Source organism: Cydia splendana, chromosome 21, assembly GCF_910591565.1.
Source record: "Cydia splendana chromosome 21, ilCydSple1.2, whole genome shotgun sequence".
NCBI lineage: Eukaryota > Metazoa > Arthropoda > Insecta > Lepidoptera > Tortricidae > Cydia > Cydia splendana.
Window position 1 is genome coordinate 11,714,108 of NC_085980.1, and position 20,533 is coordinate 11,734,640.

Sequence of the window (20,533 nt, forward strand, 5' to 3'; positions counted from 1 at the left end):
CTTATTAGAGTTAGACCACGAAAAGTCTGCAGACATTTTGATAGCCACAGATGCGATCTCGCTCGATCAGCCATCCTAGATCCCCAAAATACATATGTGACGTCCCACGGGTAAAGGTACCTTATGGCGGTTGGCGCTTACGCTATTATTAACGCCGGTTCAATAGTATTGCGGCGCTATGCGACGTAAGCTCCAGCAGCCATAAGGTACCTTTTGCCATGGAACGTCACATATGTATATAAAGAAGAATTGCTCGTTTAAAGGTATTAGATAAGCTTTATTTTCTAAATATATTTGAACATTTTCTTTACAAACAAAACACCGTAACTTCGATTGGTTGGTAACTGGTTCGTATAACTCTTAATTGTGTCCTTGTTGGATAAATATTAATTTAATTTTTATTTATAAGGTAGATACAAACATTACAAATAATATAAACTAACTTATCTATAAAATAAAACTAAATTAAAACTAAAAACTATAACTAAATAAAATAAAATTAAATAAAATTAAAATACGTCTAAGAAATTGGGCCCCTTTGGCATAGTGGGCCCATTTTCTAAATATTATATTATTTGATGACGTAATTCTTTGACACTGATGGCGTTTACTTTACGCCTAACAAACTATTAGGATATCGTTCAAAAAAAAAAACGAATAATAAATTTATAAATAAATACACAAGTGTAATGCTCCTAGCCCCACTGCTAACCGCGCCTACATATATAAGTGCAAACGCATGCACGCCTGCATTTGCGTTGCTTCGTGCCAGCTCCCGTGCGTGCACTGTGTTGTGAAGTGAAAGAACAATGAAGGCGGTTCTGGTGACCATCCTCCTTTTCGGGATCGTGAGGAGTGAGAAGCATGAGGTGAGGAGGTTTTTGTGTTTTTTGAAGTATCATCTCAGTGTGGAGAGGTTTTTGTGTTTTTTGATCTCAGTGTGAACAGGATGAAACGGCAGTCTAGTGTGCGTGATCTGTGACAATCGTTATGCCCGGACAATGAAAATTGAATATTTTTTTACGAGTATGTACAGGTTAGCCAAAAAACAGTTGACAATATTGTTTTTTACTATGCGTTGATAATTTTAACGTTTGCGTGTGTATCACAACCAAAGGAAAATATTTTGAAGATAATGCGTTTTGTTTCGCTTATAATTATGATTGTAGTTTTGTGAAAGATGTGTAAATATTTAATAAATATATATTAATGTATTTTTGGGCCAAACTGTTTATGCATACAATACATGCTTAGCCCAGTATTCAAAATATAGTACAGTCGCCATCAGATATATCGGAGCGGCTAAGGCGCTCACAAATATCTGAACACGCCTCTATTGTCAGGGCGTTAGAGTGCGTGTTCAGATATTGTGAACACCTTGGCCGCTCCGATATATCTGATGGTGACTGTACCTACGTACGTTACGAACGTATAGTATGACAAACAGCAATCAAAGATTAAATAAATTTTTTATAAGCAAATTTAAAAAGAAAGTAAATAATTTCCCGCCATACATTGTCTATGTAAATGTAGTTTTAAAAAGTATACATGGTGTGTCTGACCATGGGGCTTTAAAACCAGGGCTTGATTTTACTCGCTAAACTGAGCTACTTTTACTTTGGGACCAACCCTAAAATCGGGGAATTTTTTTTGGCTTTTCCATAGAAAACGTCGACATCTGATCAGCCAAAATGTATGAAAAAGTAAAAATGTTTTTCGGGATTTCGGGGTTGGTGCCATAGTAAAAGTAGCTCAGTTTAGCGAGTAGAATCGAGCCCTGGATTTAAAGCCCCATGGTCAGTAACACACAGTATGTCATAGACCACGGCTTTGTTTCATATTTGTCTAATTGCAAAATGTATCTAGTGAAATATGTATTAAATTATTTCACCCTCATTCATACACGCGCTACAAAACTCAATTAGTTAACAATCGTAGCACTTGCTTTGGCAATGTGCAGAGTCATACCGGGTGTGGCATGTAACACGAGCAAATAATTAAAACATAGATTGTACTCCTCAAACGGTGACACTTTTGTTCAACAACTTTTAAAAATTATGAAGTATATAGACTCACTATTTTTCATACAAAATAAATATTATCTTCAATGGACGCCATCGCCACGCCATCATTGTGATTTACGTTGCTTGTCACGCCTTAAACATAACAAAATTCGCAATACATTGCGTCTTAGAATAAACTTTAAAGTGTATTAAAAATCAAACCACAAGTTATTTTTAAAAGTCGCTGAACAAATGTTGGTCAGTATGAGGAGTACAGCCTACAGTTTAATTTTTTGCTCATATTACAGGCCACACCCGGTATATTATGTTTCCGATACAGGCCACCCAACGCGCAAGGTCCCTCTATGACATCCACTTCAGATTAACTGACATACCAACATGTAAAGGGGCCCACTAATTAACAGTCCGCCGGACGGTATCGGCCTGTCAGTTAAAACAAATTTTTGACAGTTCCGAACAACTGACAGGCCGATACCGTCCGGCGGACTGTTAATCAGTGGGCCCCTTAATGTCGATGCGTAATAATGAACGATACATATCCCGCTAATTGGGACATTGCAAACACAAGATTAAACCGCTACATTTCAACAATTAGGTACAGCGAAAATCTCATTTCCACTAATTTCCTAGAAACATCATCATATCAGGAATCTCGTTATTTCACGAATTGTTAAGGAATATCACAGTAAAGATCTTTCTTAATCAGATCGTTAAGGAATACCGCAAGTTAACGTGATACATTCTATGCATGGATTGAGATAACTGTAACGTCAAATATATGTATACAATTTGCTCCTTATCACAATGCATTAAGGTGCAAACGTGTTCAGATATATTTGACGTTGATTACACGGAGATTAGAAGTAAAAACGGATAAAGATTCTTCAAGAACTCGTACTGTTACTACGTTTTGCTATGAGCACCTGTGGTTTTCATCTGAGCTAGATTATATCGTAACCAGAGACCTGTAAATATAATAGACTTGACTCATTCCCTCACTTCCTTAATTATTGAAGGATAGGACGAGGCTAGACGGTCTGTGAAAACCTATAATGGTTCATTGTTCTATTAATGCCTTAAACTGAAATCAAATTTTAACGATGTGTCCGTAGTATGATGCGCCAAAAAGTTCACCTCAATCCTATATCATTTCTTTTTCGGAAAAAGGCACTAGAATTTCCCAGAACAAGGCCTTAACCGTAAAGAGGGTCACTTGAGAATGGGGACAAAAACTCATTTATTATATATTATAATAAATGTTATAAAATTATCATAAAACTTAAATTAACTACAATGAATATAACTATAGTTAAAAAATTAAAAATACCTATCAAAATGTTGCGCCCTTGGTAGGGTGCCCATCACACAGGCAGCAGCGTTCCCGCGCTGGATTGCTATGACCAATCTTTGCGCGAGAAAGCTGCCTGCGCGGGAGCCAACTGTGGCCTCCCTTGAGAATAGTCTATGTTTCGTATATTTTGTAAAATTCAGTAACCTCTGCGTAGCACCGCCGCGCGCCGTAGAGCACTAAATAGTGCTACGCTATAATAGGATATAAAGCAAAGGTCAAAATACTATAAATTGGTACGCACCATCAGCCGCAAAGGTGCGTGGCGACTTAGTCAATGAATTCATTCATAATTTCTCCACGCAATTTCGCAGCTCACTGTATGGTAACTCACTATATGTATGCACTATCTTCTTCTTCCTCGGTCCCTCATTGCTGAGGATCGCGACCATGTATGCTACGTCTCCACAGGGTGCGGTCATGGGCCATATGGGCCACGCACTGCATGTTGCCGCCAACCACCCTCTTCACAACATCAGACCATCTCGTGGGTGTTTTTCCTCGCGCTCGCTTGCCCTCTATTTGGCCCAAGATAATCTACCCTAATCTAGATATGTTTGCACCATAAATTGCTCATAATAGCGTAGAAATGGAATTGATCGTAGAAACATTATTTAAGAGCCAAGATCTCAATTATCTTCGATCTGAATACACGAGTTAAACCGTACCTAATATGACTCATGATTTTCTAAATTCGATCAATAACGAGATACAAGCCATTGTTCATATTTAATACGAAGTTTGACAGTCATTTTTATTTATTAGTCTGTAATCTTAACGAAGGAATAATGCGGACCGATCCATCGAGTTTCTTCAATAACTGACGGAGCAGTTTTCGCTCGAGGAGATTTTTCACAAATGATTGGCATAACTGTAATTGCGATTTGTGATGTGGTCGTTTTTCCTTCTTATCGGATAAAGGATGACACGCTAGACCGGGCCGGGGCCGGACCGGAGCTTCCGGCGCTTCGTTTTCTATGGAAAGTACCACGTGATCACCGACCAGCAGTCATAGAAAATTATAATATTCCGGAAAACGGGCGTCATTCAGATTATAATTTCAGGTAATTTATTGATAAGTGTGTCAGATGTAGTGCATAATTGTTTTCTATAGTATGAGACTGACTGAAATAGGAAGATACCGGTCGTACATTTCCGTGAAAATACGATGGAAAATAATTATGCACTACATCTGTATTGCTATTGTAGGTATTGTTCTTATATGGGTACTTTAAATGGGTACATAATTTAAACACTCTCATTGAGCTTTATCATTTCACTTTTACTTGGAAGTCGTTTTTGCTCCTCTATTATACATTAGATTTTGCATAATACTTACTTACTCTTGTATGCATATTATGGGAAAATAAAACGGAAGTTTGTTGTTATAGGTACTTTACGACTGGAGCAATGTTTTGTGACATTGCTATTTTACTTAAAAGGGCAACAAAAGTAACTTAACAAAAATACCTAATATTATTCAAGATAAGCCCTCAATAATTTGGTTTTACGCCCGTGAAAGATATGTAGTAAGATAGGTACAATATTTCACCCCGTACTTTGTTTTGTTGAAGTTTATGATACTGATGTAGATAATTAGCCTAATTAGGCATTAAAATGCTCGTGTGATCTTTTTATGAAACTCGTTTCGTTCGTTTCATAAACCCACGCACATTATGTAGCAGTCACATAAACTACTATTTTGACCTATTTGCCCACTTGAGATACATTCAAGAATTGTCGAGACCGTATCTCTATGGACGTCGCAAAAAAGTTGCCTTTCTGTGTTAATCTCAGTATCAACGTTACCTTGTCAACAATTGACAATCACACTCTCACATTTCCCTGACCTATTAACTCACGTGTAATTAACGCTTTCGTGTAAGTGTCGGGTGCCGAGGAAAGTCGGTTCACGCTTCACTGGGAGCGCTGGGAAAACGGTCAAGAGCGGGATTTTATTGTTGCGTTTTTGTATGAGACGTTAACAATATTTTGCACCTTACTACTTTGCAATACGGCGGAAAATGCTAATTTATTTTTGACGCCGACTGTGCTCATCTTTTACTACGATGTGGACCGGGTTACTTCTTTTTAAATCACGTATTTTGATGCGTTATCTTCCATGTCCAATTCGAATGTAGACTTGACATCAAAATTATATATACTTGATATCAATTAGTTGTCACTTGCGCGTAAATTTGCGCTCATACGGTCAAGGAATTTGATTTCAGTACCATATCGTGCCTTGTCACAGTAGTATGAGGTCCCTAGTGACTTTCATACTGATTGTCACCATAACAAGGTACGAAATGTAACTGTGGTAATTAAAGACAAGACAATATTAATATAAATACCAGAGGTATAGTAGGGGTTAATTACATCCCTCGCACGAAAACTTTACACGAAAATCCGCGTTGTAATACAGATCATTAATCAAACGACTTTGTTTTAGAAAACTGTAACATCACCAATTTCAGCTTGACCGGCCTTTTTTATTAGGTCAAGCGGCGCACAGCTAACAAACGATTATCCAAAATGGGAAATCAGTTGCAACCGGTATCGTCTTGGGTCGTCCCATTCGTTTTTCGTCAAGTTCTTAAATTAGTCCTCTTCTGCTTTCGTCACTCATTCTACATTCGTCACAATCGTCGGTGGCTTTCAATGTAGAATGAGTGACGAAAGCAGAATAGGACTAATTTAAGAACTTGACGAAAAACGAATGGGACGACCCAAGACGATACCTTGCAACCTTGTGTACTTATTCGAATCAAACTTCTTCTTTGTCCAGCCCATTTCCCAGTTCAGCTGGGGTCGGGCTTCCTCGTACGTCGGCGCCAGGACCATCTATCCTGGGTTGTCTGTATGGTCAGGTTTTGTGTCCTCATCTCTTTTTCGACATTGGACCACCAGGTTGCTGGTCTTCTGCATCTTCCTCTGAGGTTGTTTGGGTTGTTCATAACCTCTCTTCGCAGAACTACTACTACCTCTTTCTACTCTCTTTGAGTTTCATACTCGTATATTCATATCAATCTTATTTTCTTGTAATATTGAAGCAACTCTTCATCATCATATCAGCCAGAGGACGTCCACTGCTGCCTTCCCCAAAGAGTGCCACAATGACCGGTCTTGCGCCACCCGCATCCAGCGGACTCCCGCGACCTTTACCAGGTCGTCAGTCCACCTTGTGAGGGGTCTACCCACGCTGCGCCTTCCGGTACGTGGTCGCCACTCGAGAACCTTTCCGCCCCAATGGCCATCGGTTCTACGGGCAATGTGCCCCGCCCACTGACACTTTTACTCGAGGCGATTTCAAATTTACCTTGTGATATCAAAATGATGTCAGTCGTGTGCATTTCGCTCGTACATGTCAGTACATGTATTGTATTGCCGCTAGCGAGACGCAGCGACAACTTGCTAGTTGAAGAAATTAGTTCCAATCATTAACGTATACATCTATGGACTGGCCTTACGGGCACTAAAAATGGTACTAGTTAAGCGGTGTGACTCACGAATTCCAGCCAATCGTGCAGTCTAACGCAACTAGTTGCGACCAGTAGCGCGCGTGATGCGAACTTATCAACCAATCGCGCGCGTGATGCGAACTCATCAACCAATCGCGTTGTACCGGTGTCACACCGCTGTACTGGCCCCTGTCATGCCTCATTATTATTGTCCGTAAAGCCAGTCCCTAGATATCTATGTCAATGGTTCCAATAATGTTCTGCAATATGGTGAAGTTCTTTATTTTCCTGATTTTTCTTCTTCTTTGTACAAATTTCCAACAGTAGGTAACCGACAGACAATTACAGCTTTCGTATTTAAAATGTTAGTCAGAATCCCTAGTGTAAATTCTAAGCGTTCGCGTTTGCGTTATGTCTATTTTTGTATGCGATTTTGAACAGCGCGCCAAGCGGGACGTCTTGGAAACTTAAAATTCCATAGAAAATGAAACTTAACTCACGCATACGTCACGTCACGCTATCGAATGAAATTTACACTAGGCTCGATTCGGGAAATGAATTAGAGATTCACTAGATATGAAATAGTAAAGATATGTGACGTTCCACGGCAAAAGGTACCATATGGCGGCTGGAGCTCACGTCGCATAGCGCCGCAATACTATTGAACCGGCGTTAATAATAGCGTAAGCGCCAACCGCCATAAGGTACCTTTACCCGTGGGACGTCACATATCTTTACTATATCGTATCTAGTTAATCACTAATTCATTTCCCGAATCGCGCCGTATAACGCAGATTTGTGATTTGTAAAAAATAAAATAACCTAAGAAATCTGGAACATTTCGTCTGTGATCAGCTGACTCAGCGCTTTAACTAATGACAGCGCAAAGTCTATCCAGGGCATCTTTACCCTTATAACAAAACGGACTTTTCCATTAAACTTACTTAACTGTTGATCATACATAATTTTATACATTTTAGCTTAAGAGGGGCCCGGAGGGGGCTTTTGGTCTGAAATAAAGAATTTTTATTTTTTTTATTTTTAAAACCAAGAAATTAGAAGGTAACTAAAGATGTAAGATTTGGCCGTTGTTATTTTATGTTTATCTTTATTCTCATAAAAATGTATGATACTTCTGTTTAAAATTTTGCTCGTCAGATTCCTCGGCAATATCACACTAAGCGCCACTTGCACCATCTCACTAACCCGGGGTTAAGCGGTTAAACCGTTAACCCAGTGTAAAATTGTACTGGTAACCATGGTAACTCCAGGTTTAACCGCTTAGCCGCTTAGCCGCTTAGTGGGATGGTGCAAGTGGGCCTAAGTATGTTATACTAACATCATCATCATACTGCCATGGTAAATATTCAAGGTAACCCATACACAATTGAAAACAAGGCAAGTTTTCGTGATTTTTTCTGTCAAACTTTCAAATCAAATCAAAAAATCAAAATCAAAAATGTCTTTATTGCAAGATTATGGTACATTTACAATAGTAAGGTAAAGTAAAGATGTTACAATGTTTATCAGAACACATAATCTACCCGTCAGAGCATGCAATAGGTTCATCTCCTTCATCTCTTCAGTACTGAATAATACCTATAATAATATCTAGCATTTTTTAGAGGAACATTAATTATTACATGAGATTAGAGGAACATTAATTATTACATGAGATCGTTAAAATTATAATCAAAATATTCATTTAGATTATAAAACTTGCTTTTATGAGTATGTTCTTTAATGTAGTTTTAAATGTTGTTCCTGACATCATTTTAATGTAGTTTGGCAAATTAGGTATTGTATATTTTAATACTAGTGTAATACATCCCTTTACGTACCATTGTCAACTTTGAGTCAGGAACTTGGAAGTTGAGCAAATGGCTTTTAAAGATTTGGTTCAAGTCTGAACTTGCAAATAGTTTAGTTTATGTGTAATTATTTCTCGTCATTTGCTGACATGAGTAAAAAATTTAAATATAAAAACTAAAATTGTACGTTAGCCTCCTCTTAAGAGTCACCGTCAGGACCTGACTTTTTTGGTCTAATGTGATTTTAGGGCTTGTTAGGTCCTGATCGTTAGGTTGGTTAGGCTTCTGTCATGACCAAGCATAAGTTTTTGCTCGCTTGAAAAGATGGCACCATACCTTTGGCCTATGCAGATGACGACACTTTTTGACATAATAACAAATTTAAGACATAACAGTGAGAGAACAAGGATCAAAGTCAAGTGGCATTTGAAAAGTTTTGGCAGGCGGGTGAAATATGGTAGTAAAACTGTGACTACAAAAATTACTTTGACAACCCGCCTCTATATCAAATTTTCTTTGAGTACCTATATATACGAGTAGTATGAAAAATTTTGTTCCAATGAAATTTCGCAACATGACGCGTGATCATATTACTGGTCAGGCTTAACATACTTATATGGAGAAGTACATTTAAATGGATAAATAAAACAATGACCTACATCCAGAACATGAGATATAAAAGTCATGTAACGTATACCACGACCCACATTTAGCAAGCAGAAAATTTTATTTTCCAATTTGATAGCGATTCTTTGATATGGCAGAGACAATGCTCCAGCTCACAACAAACAGTCACGAATGCCTAGATTATTCCTTTAACACCATGAAACAAAAGAGATCTCATATTAAAATATTCAAAGGGATCGTGGTTGTTTATTATGACTATCTGACATTTTATTTTACTGTATTTGACTTTTACTTTTAATTTTTGTTATGATTATTTGATTGTTTTTTATTTATTACTTACCTAATGCTTAATGTGTTTAATGAATATAAAAGTAAAATATAAAAACACTTACAATACGATAAAAAATACATATAAACGCATTATAAAAAACCTAACCTAGGGTGCCGCCAGCAGCGGGGCAAGGCCCAAGCTACCGGTGGTCAGGGCTGCAGAGAGAGGAACCGGCGGATTATCCGCGCCGTGTCCAAGATCACCGCCTACTGCATCTGACCCTTGATCAACAGTTAATGAATTATTGTTATTGTTTATAATCTGACGATCTTTTTGTGAGTTCATGTTATTTAGAAACATTGTGACTTGGTTAAATGTCATGTAATTTTCAATAAAAAATAAATGAATCTATCTATCTGTCTATCTATCCATCTATCTATGTATAATAATATTGCTGTTTAATTTAAACATGATATCAGTCACATAATTATCATTATTATGGATACTTTTTATACATTTTACGAATTATTGTACATTCTCCAACTGTGTCGTGTTCAATAAAATCTCTTTTTACCCATGTATATTTCTATTATTCGATATGATTAATGTAACATACGACCAAATACCAAAATAAGCAGAATAAATATTTATATTATATTTATTTATAATTTAGAAATATTCTGAATTTGCATATTTATTAACTTCAGCAATAAATCCTTTAAGATTAGAATATTATAATATCAGCTTACAAGGATTGCAAAAGTCTTTGTGGAAATCGTTTAATCCGCCTTCTATATTAATTAGGTAGGTATATATAACCTTTAAATATACAAGTAAAATGCTTTATATATGTCGAATACCGATGGTCTCAAAGGCGGTGGGCGCGTGGGGGTAGTACGATAATGTATTACTTCACAGCTAAACTAGTATGCTACCATTGCTACCAGTGCATGAAATAAACATTAGGACTCGTTAACCATACTAGTGCCTGCTATACTTCAGTACTAAATGTTTAAAAGAACCAATTGCTATTTTTAACTCAAGGGAGCGATATGAAAGTAACAAGAAACCGTTTAAATCTTTATTCAAGTCAAACTAGGCCGGCTTCAACCCTACATATCTGACCTGAGAAGATTTAGCCCTATATGGGACCGGCAACAAACTCAGAAGGACAAATCTATTCAAAACAAGTTAAAACAACACATAACACATCATTTCTTTATTTCACAAAAGTAAGCTTCTAATGAAACATAAGAAATCAAAATAACACTTGAAATAAAACACTTAGCTAAATGGTTAAAGAACGCGGGATTCTATAAGCTACCAGAATAATCCTTCAGGTATAATCCTTCAGGAACGTAGCGAGTTAGGCACGAGGTTGGCTAACGAGTACGTCCGATCTCTAACGCGGTCCGATCAAGAAGAACTGCCAGCGGCGGAGCCTCTCCGCTCCCGCCTCAGTCAAGTTGGCAAACCTGCTCGACCAGTCTACCAACATACCGACAAAAACGCCAACTCGTGCCTACGCTCACTCGAGAGAAACCTCTCGACGTTCCAAAGCCTTCTACCTGTCATCTCAGTTCAACAACACGCCAATAGATGGCGTTACTCTCTACGCAACTTTATTTATTTCGTTACAACCAAATAACACGTAGCTCAACATTGCTAATCGATTTTATACAGGCGTCTAAAATAATGAACTATAACGCTGCAATACGTCTTTCTGGTGTCAGGGTCCGACATATATATTCGGGCGCACGAGCGCCGAGCTAATTAGCAGTCGAACGGCGCGATTCGGGAAATGATTTAGAGATTCACTAGATATGAAATAGTAAAGATATGTGACGCGCCACGGCAAAAGGTACCTTATGGCGACTGGCGCTTACGCTATTATTAACGCCGCTCCAATATTCAGCCGGGGCAATGGTACCTTTTGTCGTGGAACGTCACATATATTTACTATTTCATATCTAGTGAATCTCTTATTCATTTCCCGAATCGCGCCGGAAGTGGTCGCCATGGTCGAAATCGGCCGGAAGTATCAAAATGCTTTAGAACTTTAATTTGAAATCCTTTTATTATTTACATTGAAAGGCTAATTAGTTTACAATACGTTAAATCGCCCTTATTGAGGAAAATGGAGTTCCTCGTTATAATTAACTCCACTATACAAATTGACCCCTTTAATTTGAAATCACCTTGTTCCTGTTATGGTATATAACCTACAGGAAAAATCCGCTTCATCTAAAATGTCTTCGAAATCTTCGAATATTTTCCTCATTCATCTAATTTCTGACAAGGAGGCCAATTCTGATAGATCAATTTGTTAAGGTTTTTGATCTTGTTTTGATACGACATTGTCAATCGCTCACGTTGATTGATCATGTGCGACGCTGATAAGTCGTGTGAGTGATGAGGCGTTTCGGTCGCACTTATTCAATCAATCAATCAAAGCATTTATTTTTTTAATGGTGCGCCCGAATCGAGACATGTCAAGGTCTCCATAAATAGATCAAAACAATAACAAACCTACTGCTCGATTCTAACTTTAAGATACGTGAAATATTACGTCTAGATATGGATTGGTTATGAATGACAGTGTCAAAAGGACGTTCCTTCAAACAAAAACGTCTGTTTTGACGGATATCTTAGTTTAGGTACTAAAATAGTAATTTAAGTCTATTTGCAAGTTTGTTACTAACAACTATGGATTGAATCGTCCGAAATAAATGTTTTTTTTATCTGATCCATGTCGTATCTAGACATAATATTAAAGTTCGAATCGGGCCGCTAGTCTCGTCGGCGGGGTCACCCGCCTACGAAGCTAGAGGTCCCGGGCTCGAACCCTGATAAAGGCATTTGCATGTATGTTTAGTTCCTTGGTTATGGATGTTTTATATTTAGGTATTTAAGTATTCGTTGACTAGTCCACAATATAAGCACTGATTTAAACTTTCACGATTATTAAACATTATCAAACTGCACAACGGGACTTAATCGCGTATTTAAGTTTTAAGATTTACCTCCGACGTTTCGAGGACGGCGTTGTCCCCGTGGTCTCGGAGAAGACTGGCTCAAGTTGACATCAACATCTTCTAGCCGGTTGAGTGCCGTCCTCGAAACGTCGGAGGTAAATCTTAAAACTTAAATACGCGATTAAGTCCCGTTGTGCAGTTTGATAATGCACAATATAAGCCTTATTGAGCTTACAGTGGGACAAGGTTAAATTGTTTAAAATTGTCCCGTAATATAAAAAAAAATTGAACGTCATGGTCAAACCCCGTTACAATGACAGTTAAATTAATTCCCTCCCTCATTATATTTCAGGCAGAGCCAACAGAAGAGTCCCTGAAACGCGGGCTGAGCCACAAATGCGGTGCGCGGGAGCCTTCGTCCTGTATCGCTATAGAGCTGGTCGGCTACGTCGACCGCATGTTGCGGACGGCCTCGATCCAGCTCAGCGATGACGTCATGATTGTAGATGAGAGGTGAGCCAACTTGTTCCAGACTACGAAAGTACAACCGGCCAAGAGCATGTCGGGCCACGTGTAGGGTGGGAGCCTTCGTCCTGTATCGCTATAGAGCTGGTCGGCTACGTCGACCGCATGTTGCGGACGGCCTCGATCCAGCTCAGCGATGACGTCATGATTGTAGATGAGAGGTGAGCCAACTTGTTCCAGACTACGAAAGTACAACCGGCCAAGAGCATGTCGGGCCACGTGTAGGGTGGGAGCCTTCGTCCTGTATCGCTATAGAGCTGGTCGGCTACGCCGACCGCATGTTGCGGACGGCCTCGATCCAGCTCAGCGATGACGTCATGATTGTAGATGAGAGGTGAGCCAACTTGTTCCAGACTACGAAAGTACAACCGGCCAAGAGCATGTCGGGCCACGTGTAGGGTGGGAGCCTTCGTCCTGTATCGCTATAGAGCTGGTCGGCTACGTCGACCGCATGTTGCGGACGGCCTCGATCCAGCTCAGCGATGACGTCATGATTGTAGATGAGAGGTGAGCCAACTTGTTCCAGACTACGAAAGTACAACCGGCCAAGAGCATGTCGGGCCACGTGTAGGGTGGGAGCCTTCGTCCTGTATCGCTATAGAGCTGGTCGGCTACGTCGACCGCATGTTGCGGACGGCCTCGATCCAGCTCAGCGATGACGTCATGATTGTAGATGAGAGGTGAGCCAACTTGTTCCAGACTACGATTGAACCGGCCAAGAGCATGTCGGGCCACGTGTAGGGTGGGAGCCTTCGTCCTGTATCGCTATAGAGCTGGTCGGCTACGTCGACCGCATGTTGCGGACGGCCTCGATCCAGCTCAGCGATGACGTCATGATTGTAGATGAGAGGTGAGCCAACTTGTTCCAGACTACGAAAGTACAACCGGCCAAGAGCATGTCGGGCCACGTGTAGGGTGGGAGCCTTCGTCCTGTATCGCTATAGAGCTGGTCGGCTACGTCGACCGCATGTTGCGGACGGCCTCGATCCAGCTCAGCGATGACGTCATGATTGTAGATGAGAGGTGAGCCAACTTGTTCCAGACTACGATTGAACCGGCCAAGAGCATGTCGGGCCACGTGTAGGGTGGGAGCCTTCGTCCTGTATCGCTATAGAGCTGGTCGGCTACGTCGACCGCATGTTGCGGACGGCCTCGATCCAGCTCAGCGATGACGTCATGATTGTAGATGAGAGGTGAGCCAACTTGTTCCAGACTACGAAAGTACAACCGGCCAAGAGCATGTCGGGCCACGTGTAGGGTGGGAGCCTTCGTCCTGTATCGCTATAGAGCTGGTCGGCTACGCCGACTGCATGCTGCGGATGGCCTCCATCCAGCTCAGCGATGACGTCATGATTGTAGATGAGAGGTGAGCCAACTTGTTCCAGAATACGAAAGTACGACCGGTCAAGAGCATGTCGGGACATGTTTAGTGTAGGACGGGAGCCTTCGTCCTGTATAGCTATAGAGCTGGTCGGCTACGTCGACCGCATGCTGCGGACGGCCTCGATCCAGCTCAGCGATGACGTCATGATTGTAGATTAGAGGTGAGCCAACTTGTTCCAGACTACGAAAGTACAACCGGCCAAGAGCATGTCGGGCCACGAGTAGGGTGGGAGCCTTTGTCCTGTATCGCTATAGAGCTGGGCGGCTACGTCGACCGCATGCTGCGGACGGCCTCCATCCAGCTCAGCGATGACGTCATGATTGTAGATGAGAGGTGAGCCAACTTGTTCCAGACTACGATTGAACCGGCTTCGAGCATGTCGGGCCACGTTCAGTGTAGGACGGGAACCTTCGTCTTGTATCGCTATAGAGCTGGGCGGCTACGTCGACCGCATGCTGCGGACGGCCTCCATCCAGCTCAGCGATGACGTCATGATTGTAGATGAGAGGTGAGAAAACTTGACGATTGAACCGGCCAAGAGCATGTCGGGCCACGTGTAGGGTGGGAGCCTTCGTCCTGTATCGCTATAGAGCTGGTCGGCTACGCCGACCGCATGCTGCGGACGGCCTCCATCCAGCTCAGCGATGACGTCATGATTGTAGATGAGAGGTGAGCCAACTTGTTCCAGACTACGATTGAACCGGCCAAGAGCATGTCGGGCCACGTGTAGGGTGGGAGCCTTCGTCCTGTATCGCTATAGAGCTGGTCGGCTACGTCGACCGCATGTTGCGGACGGCCTCGATCCAGCTCAGCGATGACGTCATGATTGTAGATGAGAGGTGAGCCAACTTGTTCCAGACTACGAAAGTACAACCGGCCAAGAGCATGTCGGGCCACGTGTAGGGTTCCGAGCCTTCGTCCTGTATCGCTATAGAGCTGGTCGGCTACGTCGACCGCATGTTGCGGACGGCCTCGATCCAGCTCAGCGATGACGTCATGATTGTAGATGAGAGGTGAGCCAACTTGTTCCAGACTACGAAAGTACAACCGGCCAGGAGCATGTCGGGCCACGTGTAGGGTGGAAGCCTTCGTCCTGTATCGCTATAGAGCTGGTCGGCTACGTCGACCGCATGCTGCGGACGGCCTCGATCCAGCTCAGCGATGACGTCATGATTGTAGACGAGAGGTGAGCCAACTTGTTCCAGACTACGATTGAACCGGCCAAGAGGATGTCGGGCGATACTCGGTGTAGGGTTCCGTAGTTATCCGTCCGGCACAAGATGCTGCCATGAACGGGGACTATATTTTTAGTAGGTACCTACCATGTAATAACTCCTTAGCAAAAATGTCGTTCAAATTCATGGTTGTCTGCCTCTTGAATGTAATTTTATACTCCAAGATCAGTTCTCTTCTTTGATGTTCCCGAAGATTTCTAAATTTAAAGTTAAAAGTTTAAAGTTAGGTATTTGTTTATTTAAAATTCCCCGAGGAGTGAGCTATTAGAAACTCATAGTTAAATAAGCTGATCTGCTGATGTATCACCGATCCTTTACTAAAAACCTCAAGTCGGTCAACCCATTTTCGAGGTAAATGGGAACATTCATTTAGTACAAATACACATTATTACACAAACGAACATTCTCTCACCCTAAACGCATTATTTATACCGTTCTACGTTACGCTGTTGCGCGTGTTAGTGTAAATCACTCTGTTCTGGCCAGTAAGTTATATTATCCTTTTTGATTCCTCCTGCTCGGAAAGTTCACTACACATTATCATAATTATGTAGTCGGGTACAGAAACGCTTTTCTTATCCAAGTAAGTTTCAGGTTCCAAGTTTTTTTTAAACGTTTATTAACGTACATTCGGTCCAAAATGGATGTCGTAGGTCGTCCGAAATATCTCCGGTGAAAAACTTCATTTAAATCCGCAACAATTAAATTTTTATAGTTTATTATTTGATGATGATGATGATTATGATGATGATGATGATGATGATGATGATGATGATGATGATGATGATGATGATGATGATGATGATGATGATGATGATGATGATGATGCTCTCCTGGCCGATTTCGGCCAGCACAGCGAGTGTGTGCTCTGGAGTAGGCAATTTTTAACTCGTGTTATTAGAGTGTAGCTGATCCACTCTCTGGTGCGCCCTTAGGTGGCTCAAGTACGTTCTCTTCATATGTCTTTTCAGAACATCCTTATATCGTAAGTACTGACTGTTATTATTTGAACATGTTCATTAAAACACAAATTGTTTAACAATGAGTAGAACAACCTTTCAACATTCTATTTGTTCCCTGTTAATGAACGACCCCGCTAGACCGTTGTGTGGGAGCATCAATCTTGTCTGAAAAACATCATAAATAGATGTACACGTTTCCATCTTATTACAATGGAATAAAGTGCAATTTTGGTTACATGTTATTGACGTAGACGGCACACAATGCCTACGGAGAACTGGGTTATCGCTGATCGAGAGTGGGAGTCTATTGAGAACCATAGCATAATTATAACAACACACCCTTCCGGAACATAAATGACAACAAAATGTTCCCAATTTGGACTGTGTTCATTAAAATCAATAGGAATTCGTGCATTAATCAGATAAGTTAAGATAATATTTTATTGTTGTGTTAAAATAATTCAACGTAATCATAACCACTGGATTTTTGGTGAAGAAGGAATCAAAATTTGAGATAAAACTGGCAACAATTTCACTAGATATTTACCAATAGTTACATTTACAGTAAAACACGAAAAACCTCTTCTAATCCAAACAAGGTATAGTTTTCCCCTGTGATTCTATTTTATTACACAATGGTATATTTATCACACCACTTTATGTGACACACGGTGACAGTCCATTTCCAACGATTAATTTTACTATGGAAATTGACAATAACACCAACGCGTTCGTACTAGTAGTGCAGCTGCGGTCAGAAATTGAATGTTACCTTTAATTTACTATTATATTATTGTAGATTTTAAGGAAATGTAACTTTATCTCAAACTTATACTTATTTCTGATTGTTCTAACTCTCAAAAACATTTTACTTTATACCCTTAAAAATACATGTAGAGGTGATAAGCATAAAAAAGCATAAAAAAAGAAGCGCTCGTGGCCTAGCGGTCAGAGCGTGCGACTTTCAATCCGGAGGACGAGGGTTCAAACCCCGGCTCGTACCAATGAGTTTTTTGGAACTTATGTAAAGTTATGTACGAAATATCATTTGATATTTACCAGTTGCTTTTCGGTGAAGGAAAACATCGTGAGGAAAGCGGACTAATCCCAATAAGGCCTAGTTTCCCCTCTGGGTTGGAAGGTCAGATAGCAGTCGCTTTCGTAAAAACTAGTGCCTATGTCAATTCTTGGGATTAGTTGTCAAGTGGATCCCAGGCTTTCATGAGCAAAATTACGGGATAACGCGATGAAGTAAGGACTTATGATTAATTCGCATGGTTGATTTTACAAAGAATAAGATATTTAATTTATTTTATATAAGATATTTTTTTAATATGATGAATAAATGAAATGAAATGAAATGAAATGAAAGATAGGCATTAACATTTTACCAATCCAATGGATTATTCTTGTGTAAAATAAAATATTGAACACGCAATATCAATACCGCAATATTAAATATTGGACACGAAATAACAATATACCAAAAAATTACGTAGTCTACGAATAATATCGGAATTCATATCAATCATGTCATTTGTAACCGCGAACGGTCGCTGAATTTCAATTTTTATTTACCACTAGCTTCTGCCAGCGACTTCATCAGCCGGCGTATTATGGTTGGCTTTATCCATCTTTATTAATGTGATAAAATAGCTGTCACTTTTTAAAACCATGGTATAGAAAGCGACGGACACCGTTTTATTCACGCTGTCACGTAGACAAGAACGACCATCATAATTATCCGAACTGATTGGAATAATGATGATTGACAAAAACTATGCTCATCCCCGGGCCTCAAACTTACATATAGATTGGTTCAGCGGTTTAAGCGTAAAGAGGTAATAGACAAACAGGCGGACAGGCAGAGTTTCTTTCGCATTTATAAATAATATTGTAGTAAGGATCAATCGAAAGATTATGTACAACTTTACAACATGATAATGAAATAATTTGAAAGTCACTACAATATAAATTGCACATTGCACAACAGCATACAATATAAATTGTTTCTAATATAGGTAAATTTCATTTGTTATTAGTTGTTTCAATACTATCTTGCAATAAAGATGCAAATATTATGCAAAAGAGATGTCAGATAAAAATCATCTAAGCAAATTTTCAAAAATAAATATTATTTTGTACCTACCTACTTCTGAATAGCAATACATCTTTCGGTAGTTAGCTAAGAAAATTGCGGGTAGGTAAATTCCATATTCTTACGAGCCAAATTTTAGAACATATTCATGGTATGTAAGATGTAAAACTACCGTATTATCCGTTACCTACCTGGAAACCCTTGTACACGAATCAAACTTCACAAATTGTAAGACCCCAATTCAAAACAGGAATTCCTTGCTCAACTGATTTCTACTTGTATTATGCTTCGCTTTGAACCTTAGATCATACGATTGGTTGCCAAGTTTCGCTTTCAAGAACCAGTAAGTATTCATTTATTGTCAGATTGTGCATGTCAGTTTACAGATGTTACAATATTATTTGATTAGTAAGTGTCACAATCAACCGGTTTACGGTATACAATCTCCTCGTCGCCGCGCGCTGTTTGCAGTCCCGGCGGCGCGGACCCGGGCATTATCCCACTCACCGCTGCACCGCGCATTGTCTCTCCTGAACGATATATTGGACAGCGACAGCGAACTTGACATATTCCAATGCACGGAACCTAGTTTTTTGTCAGTTAGTAGCCGATACCTAGAGTCAATAACGACGCCGAGCTCAATTAATGTATAGTTAGCACTTAAGTAAAATGTTACTCTCAATGTTTATATAATGTCACTCCTTTTAACATGTGTAGCTTGACTGTAAATGTTAATTTAAGGAATAAATTAAAATAAATAATAACAATGTTCTTATTCCTAAAATACATATATTACAATTCAAATAAACTACCAATACCAGTCTTAAGGTACCGTTCGGATCATGACTGCGTGCGCGAGCGTTACTCCTGCAGTATTGCAGCACTATTTTGCTGCCGCAGATATGAAAAATCAATTAGCAGTAATTTCACTTCGCAATACTGTAACAGTAATTCTTCCGACTGCATTGAGGCAGGAAATGTCAAAAATGATTTTTTTATCAATTCTTTTACATAATCCCTTCGTCACTTTCTCAGCGTAGAACTGATTAAAAATTGACAATCTCGTTTTTACTCATTGACATATTTATATCTAAGGACGGGCCTTACGAGCAAAAGAATGGGGCCAGTACAGCGGTGTCACGCACGCGAATTCGAGCCAATCGTGCAGTCTAACACCACAACACGATTGGTTGATGAGTTCGCATCAAACGCGTGATTGGTCGCAACTAGTCCTTAGATATATGTCAGTTTTTACCCCTTTGGAAGTATTTTCGTAGTTCAAAGTCCTACGTTTAATGTAAACGTATGTAACGGAACTGTTTATATGGAAGACGTGTGAGTCTCAGGGGAATTTAGTTGAAAAACATTGGCGTCGCCTCGAGTATTCGATTTACCTGTGCTCATGGACTGAATTGAGAATTCAGCTTGATGTTTGCTGACGTGGAATATGAACGTCGCTTTGTAGTTTTGCCACGCATTCAAGACGTAGTAGCTTTTATTACATTTTTGAAGAAACAGTATGGAAAATTATCTCAGATAATAAATATCTTTCACAAAAATACAAATAAGTACCAATATATCAATACGAGTTGTCCAAGTTAAAATGATTATAAAAGAAAAATAAATACGGACTTATTTAAATCGATATCATCCCTGCTTCGTTACCTGGGTGATACTAAATTATACTCAAATTCAGAGTTGGCTAAAATTGTATTATATCGTTTTTTATGATAACCAAGACCGTATTTTTCACTTATTTTATATGAAGACCGAGTGTGTATTAAAACTTACATTACACGTTACGAAGAACGT

At 39.9% G+C, this 20,533-nt stretch overlaps 1 protein-coding gene across 1 annotated transcript in view; it reads left to right on the top strand.

Moving 5' to 3' along the window:
• The first annotated feature begins 770 nt into the window (after nt 1–770).
• Nucleotides 771–20,533, top strand: part of LOC134801066 (uncharacterized) — a 34,107-nt gene continuing 14,344 nt past the window's right edge. Inside the window, exons 1-2 of the mRNA XM_063773594.1 lie at nt 771–869; nt 12,870–13,030. Coding sequence (XP_063629664.1) covers nt 810–869; nt 12,870–13,030 — 221 coding nt within the window. The 5' untranslated portion in view covers nt 771–809. The remainder of the gene's footprint in view (nt 870–12,869; nt 13,031–20,533) is intronic.